Below are 16,217 nucleotides of genomic sequence, written 5' to 3' on the forward strand. Positions count from 1 at the left end.
AGGTTTTTAGAGGTGACAGAAAACCTCTGATTTTTCACAAGTGAAAAAAAAATTTGTTTAGCACTGTCAAAAGTAATTTTTCTGTTCTTCTAGGGTTAATTGCTATAGTGCATTGTCTGCTCAATGTCCCTTTGGAGGTTTTAAGATGTCGGGAAATGGACGAGAAATGTAAGTAAATAGTTTTAAAGCTGTAGATTCACAGGAAATTCAAAATGAAATTCCAAACCCTGACTTAAAATATGCATAACTAGGATGTCCTGTTTGAGACTTTGGCAAATAAGTCTCTAGAGTGCTTAGAGACATCATGTTGTCAGAGGCAACATCAACCAGCAATTCCTCTACAAAATAAGTAAGAAAATTTCTTAGGGGCACACTTTTTCAATATGAATAATTCGCAGTATATCATGGTTTACTGCTAAGCAAAACTGACCATTGTGTTTATGGTTTACAGTTTTTGCATATCTAGAGAAACTCTCATTTTCATGAAGATTAATCTGTGGGTTGTTTGTGAAATCCCCTTTAAATGCTAGGTTTTGAAAACACAAGACTTTCCAAAATCCTTGATTTAAGCAAAATTTTTCAGTTAAAATTTGTGAAACTAATGTTTTTAGAGTGCGTGCCAGCCAGGTGAAAAGTTTTGATGAAAATAATCCTCTGTAGTCTTTTGATCTTTGTTTTTTTCCAGAATAGAAGCAGAGTAGCATACATATATTACAAACTAATCCAATTTTTTCAAACTTCTGAGTTTTAATCCAGTTTCAACTTGAATCATATCCAGCCTTACTTGTATTCTTTGTTAAAAATATCATGTGTAGGGGAACAAACTATTTTTAAAGCAATGAGTAAAAATTAGTACATATAAGCCTTCTTTTTTTATTAAGATAAATACATAACACTCCTAAAGAACCTTGGAAGTGATTAAAACAGATATGTATGGGTGAGGCACTTCAGAGCTTCTCTTTATGTAGTTTCTTCAGAGATAAAGGCTAGTGCTTTCATACTTGCTCATCACTGGGCACAATCTGCTTCTGATGGCAAAGCTCCCACTGACTTCAAAGGAAACAGTCAAGCCAATGTTGAAAGCTTTAGAAAACTGGAAATTGAAACCCTTTAATAATTTAGGCCATTTTTATCCAATACAGCTTTGCCTTTGTTGGGTGCAGGTGCCAATAATTGGGAGATAATCAATTTTGAATTACAGTCTTTTTCAGAAATATTTTTTGGATTTATTTGCTGGAAATAACAGACTATCAAAAATGTTCTCTATAACAGTATGTTTTGAATGAAAGAATCTTTCATTCTAACAAAGTTTTCAGGTTCAAATTCACAATTATCAGACTAATAAGAATATTCCCACTATAGCACAAGGAAAAATTCATCACCAGATAGATGTCTGTCATGAGAAAATTTGTAAATATGTGACAATCATTTTTAGGAGAAGTGGAAAAACAAACCTACACTGAAAAAAGTAGGATGTGGTTGTGTTAAGCCACTCACTTCCTAGATCCCAAAATAAAATTATCCATATAATTCTTGGAGTGATAACGCCATTATGAATTAAACTACCAAATGTCATACACCAACAAAAATCCTCTCCAAAAAATGAAGGGAATCAGTAAACATTTTCACCCAGCACAAGTGTCCTGAGCACAGATTTCTGTTTTGCTAATATATCTATCTAATTATATCTATCTAGTTTGACTACATCAGACGTCAAATAGTTAGGAATACAAACAAGCTTCATCTCATCACTGGAAACACAAAGGTGAAACATGCTCATAATGTCAAAGACTTTTTCTCACTGTCTCAGTTTTCATTGTGGAATAATTTTGTCCCCCATTTACTTGAGATGAAGTTCATACTCTGACTCTGGAGAAAGTTCTTGACATCAGAAGAAGAGCTTTACAAATAACTTGCTGAACATACTTGTGAAGATCTAACATGCTCTTCATCTGCTGTACAGAAATCTGGTTTAGAAATACTCTAAATTAAACACCACTCACAGAAATAAAACTACTCTCTCTGCCATTTTTATCAGGAGACCATTGCTGTAGCTTTTCAAAAGGTTTCCAGGAGCAGTCTAGCTGCACAGCTGTCTTCTAAATGTGTCCAGTGTACTTGTTACATATCCAGCCAATTGCACACTACCTCTGAAAATCCCATCCAGAAAAAACTCATATAAAAAGCATTAGCATAAATGCTACTCTTGGTTCTCTTTTATCTAGGGGAGAATATGGTCTTCATGAATACACAGAAGTTAAGACTGTCACCATCAAAATTCCTCAAAAGAACTCGTAATGCTGTTTGAGGTGCAGAAATTAACATCTTCAAATGAATCTGCAAAGGCTATCTGAATTCTCAGTTGTCTTGTTGTCCAAGTAACGCATTAGCTTTTCTGCTTTCTGACTGTATAAGAGGTACCCTTCTTTCATTAACAATATAAGGAGTAGCATAGAAAAAATCAATGTGATTATGAAAAAAAATCTTTACTATCTGGTTCACAGCTAACTCATTTTAAAACCCAAATCTGGAAGTATCTACTCTTGTTTGCAGTTGTAGTTCTCTGTAGTGTTATGAAAATTTTCCTTTTTCAGTATATTCTGCAAGTACAGTTTGAATTTATGTGCTCTTGTAAGTGTTAGATGTCAAGTTCTCCTTGCATTGCTTTATGGTCTTAACAAAAACGCTAAAGAGTAGTTAGCAGATGTTTCTATGTTTCTCTAGATACATTTCTCAGACTATTAAAGTTGTTCATCATGCTACATGAATGTAATCTGTATGTTAAAAAAATATTAAAGTTCACCTACAAAACCTAGTACTTCTCCCTTCATTAGTCTTTTCTATTATACCAGTTTACCACTGGGCAAAATGTACCAGAGGCACCAGTGGCATGTTCAGGTCATCAGAAATAAACTACATCTGCTACATGGAGAATAAATACCCCAATATTTTGCCAATATTACAACTGGAAAAACATGAACACACAGAACAGTAAACAATTTGCAAAGAGCCAGTACTTGGCTATGGTAAGTGCATAACAAATCTTAACAGACTTATGGGCAAGAGACAGTGAAGAGAAAGAAGAGGAGGGGAGGGAAGGCAATCTCCTTTGTGATTTACACCTGCTACATTTTTCCTGTACTCACATACTTTCATAACTAGCCTGTTCTCTTCCCTATTCTTTTCTCCTCTAATCCATTGTCTTTTATCATCCTGTTTCCTCCTCTGTTCCTTACAGCTGCTTATTCTCCTAAAGTTCCTCTTTAAGCACCTGTGTCCCAAGGTGCCTTTCACAGCTCTCTAGCAGCTCAGCTGCCAGCACCCCCCATGGCCTCTCAGCACCAGCAGCCACCAGGTAAGCTCTGGGATGGTGGCCTTCAGACAGCCTGTCACAGCCTGCTGCTGACAGGCTCATATTTTCTCAGGACTGAATCCAGAGCCACAAGTCAATTCTGTTACATGGGCTCAGCCTTACAGACAACCTGGTGCACAGTACAAGCCCTGCCCAGTAATAAGAACATGGCACAACAAAAATTTTTAAGCAGCAAGTATGGAGAATTTGCCCAGTATAAAAAGGAAAAAGGGTTTTGTTCATTTGGATAAACTGGTCACTTTTTAATTAATTTTCTTTTGAATATTATAGTTGAAACAAAATACAGATGAGACTTTCAGCCTATGACTCTACTCAGAATGCCTTTTTCCATTAAGAACTGGACAACAAATTTGTGGTATTTCTCTCCACAGCCTCTATACTATCTATTTTTGGAAGGTATCCATTCCAAATCCCATATTCATGCCTCTAAAGTAGCTTCATAAGGCATAGTTTTCAAACATTCTGGTCTCATATAAGAAACAAGTAAAAGACTAATAAAGGAAAAGAAGGAAGAATTAATCAGAAGTAATAGTATACTGTAAAATAATTATCAGAGATTTTTCCGCAGAGGATAGTAAACAGAAGAAAGCATAGAAATAAAAATAAATTACAAATAAGGTAAAAAACAAGCAAAAAAATCTTTAAAAATAAGCTGCAGATAAAAAAATGGTAAAATTATCTGAAAATCTTTAAAAGTGGCAATGAACGTAGTATTAGTGAAAATAGATACAGTAAAGGATTTCATATTTTAAAAGAAATAAAAGCCATTTGTAGAGTTGGTGGATCTTAAAAAATCTCTACCATCTTCTGCTTTTGTATTTAAGATGAGAAATCTCAAAGAAGAATAAATAAGTCAAATTAAGCCTATCTCTTAATTTTCTCTTGGATCAAGAGGGTGATTCTGAAATGATATTCCTGATTTTCCTGACTTAACTTCTTTACCTGGAAGAAGGATACAAGGGAGCAAAACGGAGTTCCTTTTTTGTGACCTTAAGCAAGCAGGCTCACATGTGGTTTCTGGTATGGTCCAACCACTGTAACCATTCAGCTCTTAGAAGCAGACTAGGGCTAATCAGAGTGTTCTTTGGCAGCACAGGACTGCAAATCCAGTCCTACCATCGTGCCTGTGACTACAAGCCCAAGCAAAGAATGACTTTGGAATATAATGCAAGGAAAGGAAAAACACAGCATAATACAGCTCTTTAGGAGAAGGACCGACTGGACCCTTGTATGCACAGTTGGTCTTTTTTATCATTAGAATGTCTAAAATATTTTAATAGTGTTACCAACATTATTGTGAATATGTATTTTAGACCAAGACCATTTGATAGTCTTGATGGGTAAAAGAAAGCTGGTAATGATCTTGTCCTGTTTATTTTTTCAATGTGATCAAAATGTGACTTCTAGTAGCAACTTGAAGTTGCCATATTTCAAATGCCTTGAGTCAGAGAATTTCTTTTATGTGTATATTTTGTATAGGGAAAAGAGAGAGGGAGAAAGGAAGAGAGGCAAAGTCTGTCATTCAGCCAAGGTTTAACACCCAAAGTTTTCATCAGAGTCAAATAGAGATTTGCATTGATCTGATGACACACTGAAGTTGTTCCCAAGAGATGCCTATGTAAAGAGATATACCCTTTGGCATCTAGTAAGCTTAAGGAATTCAGTACATGTGTCATTCCCTTAAGGAGTTGAAATATGTTTGAAGGAGGCAAACAAGGGCTCAATAAATTTCATAGTCTGGTCTGACTTACATAAGCACATTTGTTCACAGTATAGGATGATGCCCAAGCCAGAAAAAAAAGAAGAATATGATCCTACTTGTTCCTCAACTGCCAGTTTACTGACTCAAAGGTCAGGGGTGGATTTTTCTCAGAAATGCATTCACTGTTAGTACTAATCACTCTGTTAATAAAAGAAATGTCCTTTCAAAATTAGGCGTGTTTCTGACTATGTTCATAGTATTAGAGTCTCCATCTGATGGTGAAATATCTTTGCTATGTCTTTGAGTTATATCTGTGCATAGGTATGATGACTTGTGATCTGAACAGGAATAAATGAGGACTTAAACTCTGCAAATATTACACAGGTGATTAAGAAGGCCCTTTCTTTCTGGGACTGAATCATTATCATATTACTCCCATTATGTGCCAAAGCAGCACCATTGAAATTTACTGGAATGAAACACGAGAAGAGCACTAGTTGATCTCTATGTAAATATTGCTTATAACGTTAGTGAAGTTGTAGTCAGTATTTCACAGAGGATGAAATTTAACGAGAGAAATGAGCATGTCCTTTCAAGACCCCTGAAAACTGACTGCTAGTGTCAGCAGCAGTTATTAAATGTTTATTTTATATTTTGAAACCATGACATTTTTCCAATAGTTCTTGAAGGCAATGGCTGTCTTGGTAAATAATATAGAGCAACAAAATGGGACTACTCATTTTTCTAGTGAACTCTTTTTCTAATCCCCTAACGCTAATAAAGGCACTCCTTTAATATTCATGGAAATATGACTAAGGACATGATTTTGCAGTTTTGTTTGAAGGTTATTTGTTTCAAGCAATTTTATACCACACAGAAAAGCAAGCTCTAGAAATCTGGTCACTTTAGAACCATTTTCTTGCCAACAGTGAGGTGATCCCTGCCCCCTTCCCTGCCTCCAACACACTATTTTTTTTTTAAGAGAGAGGAAGCTTTTGAATGGCAACAGAAGGATAGAAGCACCCTTAGGCTATTTCAGTCAAAATAGTGAATTTGTAAGGAATTCTCATTCTGTTTCAAGAAAGAAAATTACTGATAATCCTTGACTACCAGATATGTTGGCCTTAAGACAGAGAAGAAAAGATATGGAAAAAATATTCAGAGCAGGAAAGGCATCTGGCTTGGATAAAAAGTGAAAATTCCCTGATGAAATAGGTTTTAGGGAGGAATTTGAAAGATGTGAACTTGGCAGCCAAAAAGTTTTTTGGGGAGAAGAGTAGGCCATCTGGGACGCAAAAGATAAGTGCAGAAAAGACAAGTGCAAGAAAAAGAGGGGAAAAGGAAGGGAGCAGTAAAGGAAGCATAAGGAGTCCAATGAGGAACAAAAGCAAAGGATCACCCTGAGATTCTGAAAGATCTCATTGTAAGATCTCATTATAATTTTGAAAGATTTAACATGAACTTTAATATATGGAGTGTTCTTCTCCAGCCCCTCTATCACCATGTTTGCTGTCAGACTATTTTTGAGCCACCTGATCCTTCTGATCTCCTTCTTTCCATTCAAGTCATGGTACAATTCTCTTGATGTTAGTGCTGTTTTCCACATATTCTCCCACTGAAAATTGAGATTTAGATAAGTCCTTATTATGGAAAGTATAAAATAAAGCAATAAAAAGAGGTCTCTGGTAATTTGAAAATAATAGTTCCCTGTGAACTTAGTAGGAGGTCTGAAGGACTGAATTATAACTTTTGTTATGCTGAGAGAAAAACAGTGACTTGATGAACATAGTGCTCTGCAAACAAAAGTAGAAAATCTGGAAGCACAACATAAACTAAGTCAGTCAGTTTAATGTTGCATGAAAAATAGGGCAGGATAGTGACCCAATAAACGGAACTGTGTATTAGGTGATCTGACTGTTGAAAATCCAGCTTGTGGAACAATCCTCAAAGAGCAGCAACAAGGATTATACCTACACAGTGTGGGAGCTTGTCATGGAATGCACAGGCCAGAGAGTGGCAACACAGCCACACCACTGGGCCTCAAGAAATAAGAAGCTACAACTGATGATATCCAGGCAGCTTATGGTGAGGAGCAAAGAACTTGCAAAGGGTTCTGGGACCAGCTGGGAGTGCCCATGCAGCCCATGATTGGCCAGAAGGTTTCTAGAACATTCTATGAGAGACTATATAGATGAATAATGAGAAGATTGGCTCTTGCAATTAAAAGATAACTATTGTGTGAATATTAATAAAAGTTTTAGTGATGTATAGTTATATTATTGTAGTTTAAATGTCCTCTGTTCTCCCCATAGGTCCCTTTTCCCCCCTGTATTGTGACCATCAGACAGCCAGGGTTATCTAGGACAGGTAAAAAAGAAGGCTGCACGTGTCCCTTGCATGGGGCAGCTGGGAATGGAAAAGTTTGTTGCTTAGGGGGTGCAGCATGGCCTGATCTCCACTGAAGTTACAAGAAAGCAGTCTCTACCAATGAATAACAAAGAGCTGACTGACAGACTTTGGGAGGGGCCAGGGTTGGCTGATGTAACCCCCAGGGATATAAAAGACTGAGCATCCAGCTTGAAGATGAACCAGCCACATGGAAAGACTTTTTGGGAGTGTGAAAAAAAAGAATGGAAGTGTCATGTGAGCCTTCTACGTGGAGCATAAATGTTAGTACCTACTTTAGAACTCATACTGTGGACAGGCATGGTGTATTGCTAAGCACTATGTGTTAAAGAACTGACTCAGCTCTTAAAGGCTCTTAGTCCATTGTGTTGATGGCAATCTTTTAAAGGCAAAAGTTCCTGTGAATGAACAATCATGGTCAAAGCAAGAGTGAGGAAGCAAAGGAGAGAAGTAGTCACAGCTCAAAAAACAAATTCCATGTAAGAAAAAAAACAATAAACACTTTGCTTTTTTCTAGTCTCCCCTTAATATGATTGAGAAATTAAATTTTGGAGTTACTTACATGCAAATTAGACATTTTGGGAAGAATCCCGGCTATTGAGCTAAAGATACCTTGCAGTCTGATAAACAGCTTGTTTCATATCTTACATTTTTGCTGATTTTGTGATGGAAGAGTAAGGCTTCCTTTTGTTTCTCTCTAAATCTCAGCAAGCAAACAGAGGAAGACAATTGAACTCAATGATCTTAGAGGTATTTTCCAACATTAATGATTTTATTCTACTTTATAAAAAATGCCATTAACTCTAAAGAGAGGTCCAGCTCTTTGAGAAATTATCCTAGAACCCTAAACCTTACACTCAGCAAAGCAGGATATGTGTTTTCCTCACAATAAGTTTCTTCAGTCTTCACTGTGTAACTGCACTCCTTTTCAGAGAGGTCTACATTACCTTAACAAAATAATATCTAAAGGAAATATGTCCGTGCATTCACTGATACAAAATAGATAATGTCTGACAATATGTCATTACCTCAAAAACCACCTAGACTGTGTCCTTCTCCGTATGTGATGTACTAGCCACCACTAAGGCAGCCTTTCTAAAACCTTCAACATTTTATCTTTCACTTTTCCTTGCCTCTGAGAATATATAGACTTTATAGCTAACTTTCACTAGGGTTTTTAATGCTAGAAATTAGGCTGTTTAATTATATGGCTTTATGGATACCAGAAGACCACCTTTTAAACTTTTTATCCAAATGAATAAATTTTTATGAGATTTGTTTGTTGCACATTCCATTTTTTTCCTATTTATACTTTACTGACAGAAAAACCTGTATTTAAGTACTAATCCTATGCAACACAAATATGAGTTCCTATGCAAGTTATTTTATTATGGAGTATATTTACAATAACAGAACATGGCAAAACTTTATTTTGTAAAAGGAGATTACAAAAATAAAAAACTTTGACAGACCAGACATATAGAAAGAAAGAGACATATGCCTTCTCTGTCTCACCAAACATGCCTGCCCAGGTCAAGGTCACAGTGGCTTCATTGCCTCTTTCTTTGCCTACTTCCCTAGCAAAACAAACAGCCTGTGAGAAGAGTGGGGTAAGCCAGTTTGATGCAGATTTTTGGGGGTGTTTATGGCACTAATGTAGCCGGAAAGCATCTGGAAAGAAGAGATTCACAGCTAATTAGAGTTCCTTCATGTTCCTTCTCCCTGCATGGGAGAAGCCAGTTGTGTATTAACAAGATTGACTCCTAGAGTTCCATCACCACCAAATCTAGCTAAGTCTGATATTTTTCACTGTTAAATCTAGTTTTCAGAGTTGTCCAAGCTGGCACTGCTTTGTGAACAACAGAGACCACTTCTGAACACACTATAGCCGACACAAAATTTTCAGTCCCATCTACCAAGATTTTTTAAACAGAGTATTCTCAAGGAATGTCAGCTGTCACTAGCATTAATTTTGATGGCTTCAGATAACCTTGTCATTCAGACAAATATCTTCTATGAACATTGATATGCTCTGAACAAAAGTTCTTCATTGGAATCTAGTGCTTTACTCCCTCAGGACTGCTTGCATGGCATTCTTCCTTTAACTTCCAAAAACATGGTTTTGTCTGAAAGACACCCTCTGAATCTTTTATACTGAAAGAAAATCCATGTCTCTAAAATAATTTTTGTGTTGAATGGTTCATGGAATAAATGATTTTGAAGACAAGACTAGTAACAGTGGTATTCAGACAGGAAAATGTAAAAGAAATGTGAGGACAGAAAAAAGAGCACATCAGTTTAAAGAATCTAGAAATAAGTTAAATATTTAAATCTAAAATTCTTACTGTATAAATAAGACATTACATGATTAAACAAAAATAATCTGTTTACTTTTTTGTCACTGTGCTCTCTGTAAGAAATCTTACTTCTTTAAAGCACTCATGCTCAAAGCTGTGAATGTGTGTTAGAGTGAACTACAATCACCTGTTAAAATCCACAGCTCCAACGTCAAGTCTCATTCACATGAATGAGACTCACACGTGAATCATGAGATGTCATGTGAATGAGATTCACATTCTCATTCACATGACATGAAGGCAGAGGTACTCACGGAAGAAGCTGGACAAGATTTTGTCTCCCAAAAGCTTTACAAACTTAAAACAAAGCTTGAAAAAGGAATCAGAAAGACAGGACATAAATCAAGGATCCTACTGAAGTGGGAGGATATATTTTTATGTCAAGAGACAAGTTGTGCTGTCTATATGGATTTGATGCAGAAAACCACAGTGGTAGAAGTAAAATGTCTTGTGTTATTTAACAGGCAGCAAAATATGGTCAATTATGAAGTTTTAGCATTGTAAGAATGCATTTTTAGTTATAAAATTTGAAAGCAAAAGTAAATTAAACATTCTATCCCCATGATATTTTGAAACCATTACCTGAAAAGTCCAGGTCCTAAGATTTATGGTTTTTCCTTATATATCTCCTTAAGAAGTACAATTCCAGGAAGACTAGAGGTCAGCATATAAAAAATTTAGATTTGAGAAAAAAAAAATTACACTAGCCATAATAAATAGATTCAGAGAGTTCATATTAAAGTTTAAAAAATGCAAGTTCAAAAAATGAATGAAATGCCTGCAGGCATCAGTAATATTGACAGTGACACTCCATAGCAAGCAAAAGACAAGAAGCTGTTTGTGAACATATGCAGAAAGGTAGAGCAAATAGTTTATTTAACTTATGTGATATTTTGTTATACTTTCTCCTTTCTTGTCAATACTAATTAAATAGATGCAAAAAGGAGCAGTATCATCCACAGATAACCTACTAATAGGCAGCATGTTCAACTCAATCAGCTCAATCTTTAATGCAGTTATTAATGTGGATTTCAAGAAATTTTTTTAACATCTGTGAAACCTGTTTCTGCTGCTATGACATTTGTGACAGATGGGCCTTATTTCCTCTTTGTGGTAGATACATTTGTCCTTTGCCATAACATAATGGAAACACTTCCTCAACAATAGCAACCAAAAAATATATAGATGAAGAAAAATAATCTGTCAAAAGAGTACCTGCAGAAGGATTTATTTAAAGGAACTATTCCTAGCCTCAAGGACATGATGGCACTTTAACTTGCCTTGTCTGTCAGTGCAATAAGAAACACATGAATTAAGTACTGCAGAACAAGAAAGGATTCCATTTTAACCTAGGGTTGAAATATTCTTTATTTCATAATCTGCCTGCAAGTAAATAATACATTTTATGTCACAATCCCATATAAATTATATGCAGAGTTACAGTAAAAACTGGTTATTTTTTAATTATTTTTTTTACTCTTTGTGGCAATCTCTCCTAGAACACACTTAGAAGACTGACAAAATAGCATGAATGCTACCTGTAATACATCCTTGCTGTCTGCAAACATTTTCAGGAGGTACCCCGAGCTCTCAATATCCAACTGAGCATTTTAAAAACATTGAAAAAAATCTGAAAAACCTTGTGAGCTAAGCACCAAGATAACACTTGCAAACCTGAATAGGCAACTACACATAGCACACAGGTAAGCAGCAAGTTTCCTGCATTTTTTCAGGAACAATGCATTTTCAGAGAACAGCCCCTATCATCTCTGGGTTCTGGAGTCTATCTCTGGCAGAGATGCTTTTCTTTTAGTGAAACAGGAGAAAAGGAGAAAGTGCCATCTACAGAGCAGTTTCCTATAGTGACATTTTCTGGAGAGGCAAAAGGCAGTGGGAAAAATCTGGAGAGACAAAGACGGTGGAAAAAATCTGGGGTAAGAGATTTGACACTGGAGTCCTGCACAACAAAATCCATTTGCCACCAAGACAGAAAAGTGGGACCCCTAGCCTGACAGTTCACGCTGTGGTCTGCAAAGCTTGCAGCTCACAGGATTTCAGCCTGAAACTGAGTTGGTTACTCCTTGTTCAGTTTAGGCATGTATTGAGCAGCCTGGCTTTTGGCACTTGAAACAATCAAGTTTTAAACACGTCTAGCAATAGTGTAGCAGATATATGGGTACCAGAGTAGTTTTGTTAGTGGAAAGATGTGTTCACAGAAACTTCAGACAAGGTAGAAGAAGAAAAATTTTACTCTGTCATTCAGAATATAAGCCATGGAAGTGGAAGTTATATGCCTGTTTTGTGGGTACTGACCCTCGGTTGTATCTCTCAGCTAGGTGGAGCTGACACAGGAAAAGTATCCTTCCTTAACCATCTAACAGAGAAGTCTTGGCTGAGTCACTTTGGATGGTCATGTGTTTGTAAACTAGCCCTAGCAAGAGAAGCCAAACTGAAAGAGCAGATTCAAGTGGCCTTGCTGGAACTTATCCAAAACTCATCAAAGGTACAGAGATTATACCATCACTTGAAAAGCAAAGTGTGTGATTCTACTATGTATCTTTGCTATCTTTGCTATGTATCTTTGGCACATCATAAAAGAGTAGAGACAGATTATTCTACATAAGTAGTAAAATATTTCTAGCAAGGATGCTGTGAAAAAATTTATCCTGATGATGAAAATGAAATGGATAGAGAACTGGCTGAATGGTAGATGTCAAAGGCTGGTAATCAGTGGCACAGGAAAGAGTTGGAGGCCTGTGATCAAAGTTCAATATTGGGCCCAGTATCAATGTCTTCAATGAAGGGACAGATGCCTCCTCTGCAAGTTCACTGATTGAGCTGGGAGGAATGGCTGACACCCAAGTTCTGTGCATCCCTTCAGAGGGTCCTCAACAGGCAGGAGAGATGGGCAGAGAGGAACCTTCTGACTTTCAGCAAGGGCAAATGCAGGATCCTGCACCTGGGGAGAAACCACTCCATGCACCCGCACAGGCTGGGGCTGACCTGCTGGAGAGCTGCTCTGTGGAAAAGGACCTGGGGATCCTGGTGGACAAGTTGTCCCTGAGCCAGCAGTGTCTCTGTGTGGCCAGGAAGGCCAGTGGTGTCCTGGGGTGCTTCAGGAAGAGCACTGCCAGCAGCTCGAGGGAGGTGACCCTGCCCCTCTGCTCGGCCCTGCTGAGGCTCATCTGGAGTGCTGTGTCCAGTTCTGGCCTCCTCAGCACAACAGGGACATGGAGCTCTGGGAATGGGTCCAGGGGAGGGGTACAAAGATGGTTAAGGGACCAAAGCATCTCTCTCATGAGGAAAGGCTGAGGGAGCTGGCCCTGTTCAGCCTCAAGAAGAGAGAACTGAGAGGGGCCTTATCAATGTAAGTATCCACAGAGAGGATGCCAAGAGGATGGAGCCAGGCTCTTCTTGGTGGAGCTGAGCAGTAGGGCAAGGGGCAGAAACTGATGCACAGGAAGTTCCACCTGAATAGGAAAAACTTCTTTACTACATGAGTGACCATGCAGAGGAATAGATTGCCCAGAGATGCTGTGGAGTCTCCCTCACTGGAGGAAGATTATTTAAGAACTGTCTGGACACAATCCTGTGCCATGTGCACTGGGATGACCCTGTTTGAGCAGGGAGATTGGCCCAGATGATCCACAGTGGTCCCTTCCAACCTGAACTGTTCATGTGATTCTGTGATCCTGGAATTCTGTGATGATGCTGTTTTATATTCACACTTTGCTGGAATTAGTTTTCTTCATTTCTTGCTGCAAGATTCCCATACCATTTTAGTTTTCTTGTGACTTAAACAGACAAAACAAATTTACTCCACATTGCATAGTGGCAGCTATAGCCTAGGTTACTTGGGCTTGTTCTGGTGCAGAAATTGCCTGGAGAGAGTATAGTTTCCTGATGTAAATTTATTTGTTGTAGTCAACTAAGAAACAAAGTGGGAATTGGATATACCATTGTTGTGCATAGCATCCGACTGTTCTACCTTAGATTGAGTTGAGAACAGAATCCTTTCTGCATTTCTATTTTTTTTGTGTGTTAGAGAATGGAAATGTGAAGTCTGAAGTATCCTTGAACTTTTTCACTCATGATGTGAAAAATGAAGGGATATGTGCCTTCATATACATCCTGAAAGGGATGTCTCAGCTTTTTAAAACAGTGTTGTATTTACCTCCATGGACAGTTCGTGTGGGGCAGGACAATCCCTCTGCCCTATTCTGTCACAGTTTAGAAAGGCTGTGGATTTTTGTTCAATCATATCTTTGCATGTAAGTTCTCACTCCTGTGGGGTTTCAGCCATGATATGAATTCTTTGCAGAGATGTTTGCTACCTCTATTGAAGGAGCTACAGTTTGCAGTTTATCCAAACACCTTTGCTCTGCAAAAATGTTTCCCAAATTATCCTCCATAAGACTTATCTGAATGTTACTACACATCTATGCATTTGTCCAGGGAAATGAAAATCAGTACTTAATCTATACTTACTTTAAACAAGACATGTAAGACACAGGACATTATTTTTTTGACCAAATAGAAGATTGTGAAATTAAAGTTTCCTTTGATGAGTTTGGAGTTTGCCTTTTCTGTATACTTATAAATAATGTTTAAATTTATCTTTTTGAACAAGCATCACATTTTGTCCTATTTAAAGTGAGAGAATAGATGGACTAATTTGGTTTGAAAAGTACCTATAGATCAGATTATATGACTCAGCAATGTTGATTTAAAAGCAGAAATCAAAATACTGATTTTTAAGCAGTTACAGTACCAGTTATTATCTCTAAAAAACACATTAATATTGGACGGGGTTGCTCCCCCTGAATTTTTCCATGCACTCTGTCAGATGAACTATTAATTTTTTTATTTCTTTTAGATAGCCACAGAACAGCAAACGTACCACTGGCATCAGTTGAAACATCCTATCAGCAGACTTCTGGCCCTTCCACAAATTCCCAATTGATCTGAAACTAGTAGATTTAGATCAATTCTGTCAACTTTTATGGGATCAAATAGAAAGGATTTATTCTTTTGGAGCAGTGTGGCCGGTAGAGCACACCCAGGCTAGGTGACCAGCCCATCTCCAGCCGATGGGGCGCTTCCCCAGCTCGTGGTCAGGTACCACGCCTAAGGCATTGAACTGCCTTGTGGACGTTGGCCACTGAAACTCCAACCCACAGGAGAAAGAAGAAGCATCTCTCAGTCTCTCGGTGCAATTGGGTTTATTGAGCCCCAGAGGGACCAAACACCCCCAACAAATCCCGAGGCTGAGAGCCCCGAGGAGGGGAAAACTTCGATTTATAAGGAAAGTGGGAGGGGAGGGTGGTAACAAATCAGGAGCGAGAAGGGAAGGCTACATTGAAGATTGACACAATGGCAAAACCAATCATACATAACTAAGGGAGGGGCCCCAGTCCCTGAGCCAATCACCCGACACCCTGGCCAGAAGTTTCTGGAAAAAGAGGCAGGGGTGCCAAGTGACAGGCAGGCAACTGGGGGTGGAGAACTAAAAGGATACATACTGCAACCATGGTAACTGGGGAGGGGTTTGGAGATTGACATTTAACTGAACCAGGGCAGGACTTTTCAGCATGACAATGGGGGAGAACAGAACAAACCCAAAACGAACAGCAACATTCTTTCCTAAGGCAATTACTCACACAGATGGAGGGAATTATCTTATGTTATTCTGACCTCTACTGGCGAGAAGACCAAAGGTAAATGTAATTTTATTTTTTAGTTTTCTTATGAGGCAAGTGGAAGACAAAGAGAAAAAAACACTTTTTACATCACTGTAAGCTTTAAAACCAATTTTTTATTATGCATACAAGTAATAGATTAATTTATATCTCATGGCCCACATCAGTGTGAAACAAATGGTTAGGTACTCACACACTTAGATTCTCACTTAGTAGCTCCTAGTTCGAATTAGAGCAGCTTTGTAGTGGGAGCCTCACAAACCAAAAAACATCTAAGCTACCTCAAAATGTTCCCATGTAGTTCAGGACATGATGTCGTCAGTAAATTTCACAATACAAAATGTTAGAAATAAAGAATTGGCTAGGCAGATGACTTTTTTAATAAGTTACATTCAACTTAAATTCAGCAATTAACAAAGTGAGGACATCAGGTGTTCTTTTGCAGTCAATGAATGTAAATGCTGGACTATGATCTCTTTTATCTCTATTTTTAAGTGATAGAATGAATAGGGTAGAAACTGAACTAAAAATGATGTCTACAGTTAGCAAGGAAGAAAGGCAAAGAGCAAGATTTCAGGAGAGAGACAAGGAAGAATTGAGGGACATTTTTCATCAAGTTCATGTACTGACAAGAAAAATGTGATGTATTTGTCTTTCTTCAGTTAAAACTGGGGAACTAC

At 37.8% G+C, this 16,217-nt stretch overlaps 1 protein-coding gene across 1 annotated transcript in view; it reads left to right on the top strand.

Annotated features, from left to right (window-relative positions):
* ALDH1A1 (aldehyde dehydrogenase 1 family member A1) overlaps positions 1-2,815 on the top strand; it is a 30,053-nt gene extending 27,238 nt beyond the window's left edge. Inside the window, exons 13-14 of the mRNA XM_077171817.1 lie at positions 94-168; positions 2,226-2,815. Coding sequence (XP_077027932.1) covers positions 94-168; positions 2,226-2,298 — 148 coding nt within the window. The 3' untranslated portion in view covers positions 2,299-2,815. The remainder of the gene's footprint in view (positions 1-93; positions 169-2,225) is intronic.
* Positions 2,816-16,217: the final 13,402 nt, after the last annotated feature.

This window comes from Agelaius phoeniceus, chromosome Z (assembly GCF_051311805.1).
Source record: "Agelaius phoeniceus isolate bAgePho1 chromosome Z, bAgePho1.hap1, whole genome shotgun sequence".
In the NCBI taxonomy this organism is placed as follows: Eukaryota; Metazoa; Chordata; class Aves; order Passeriformes; family Icteridae; genus Agelaius; species Agelaius phoeniceus.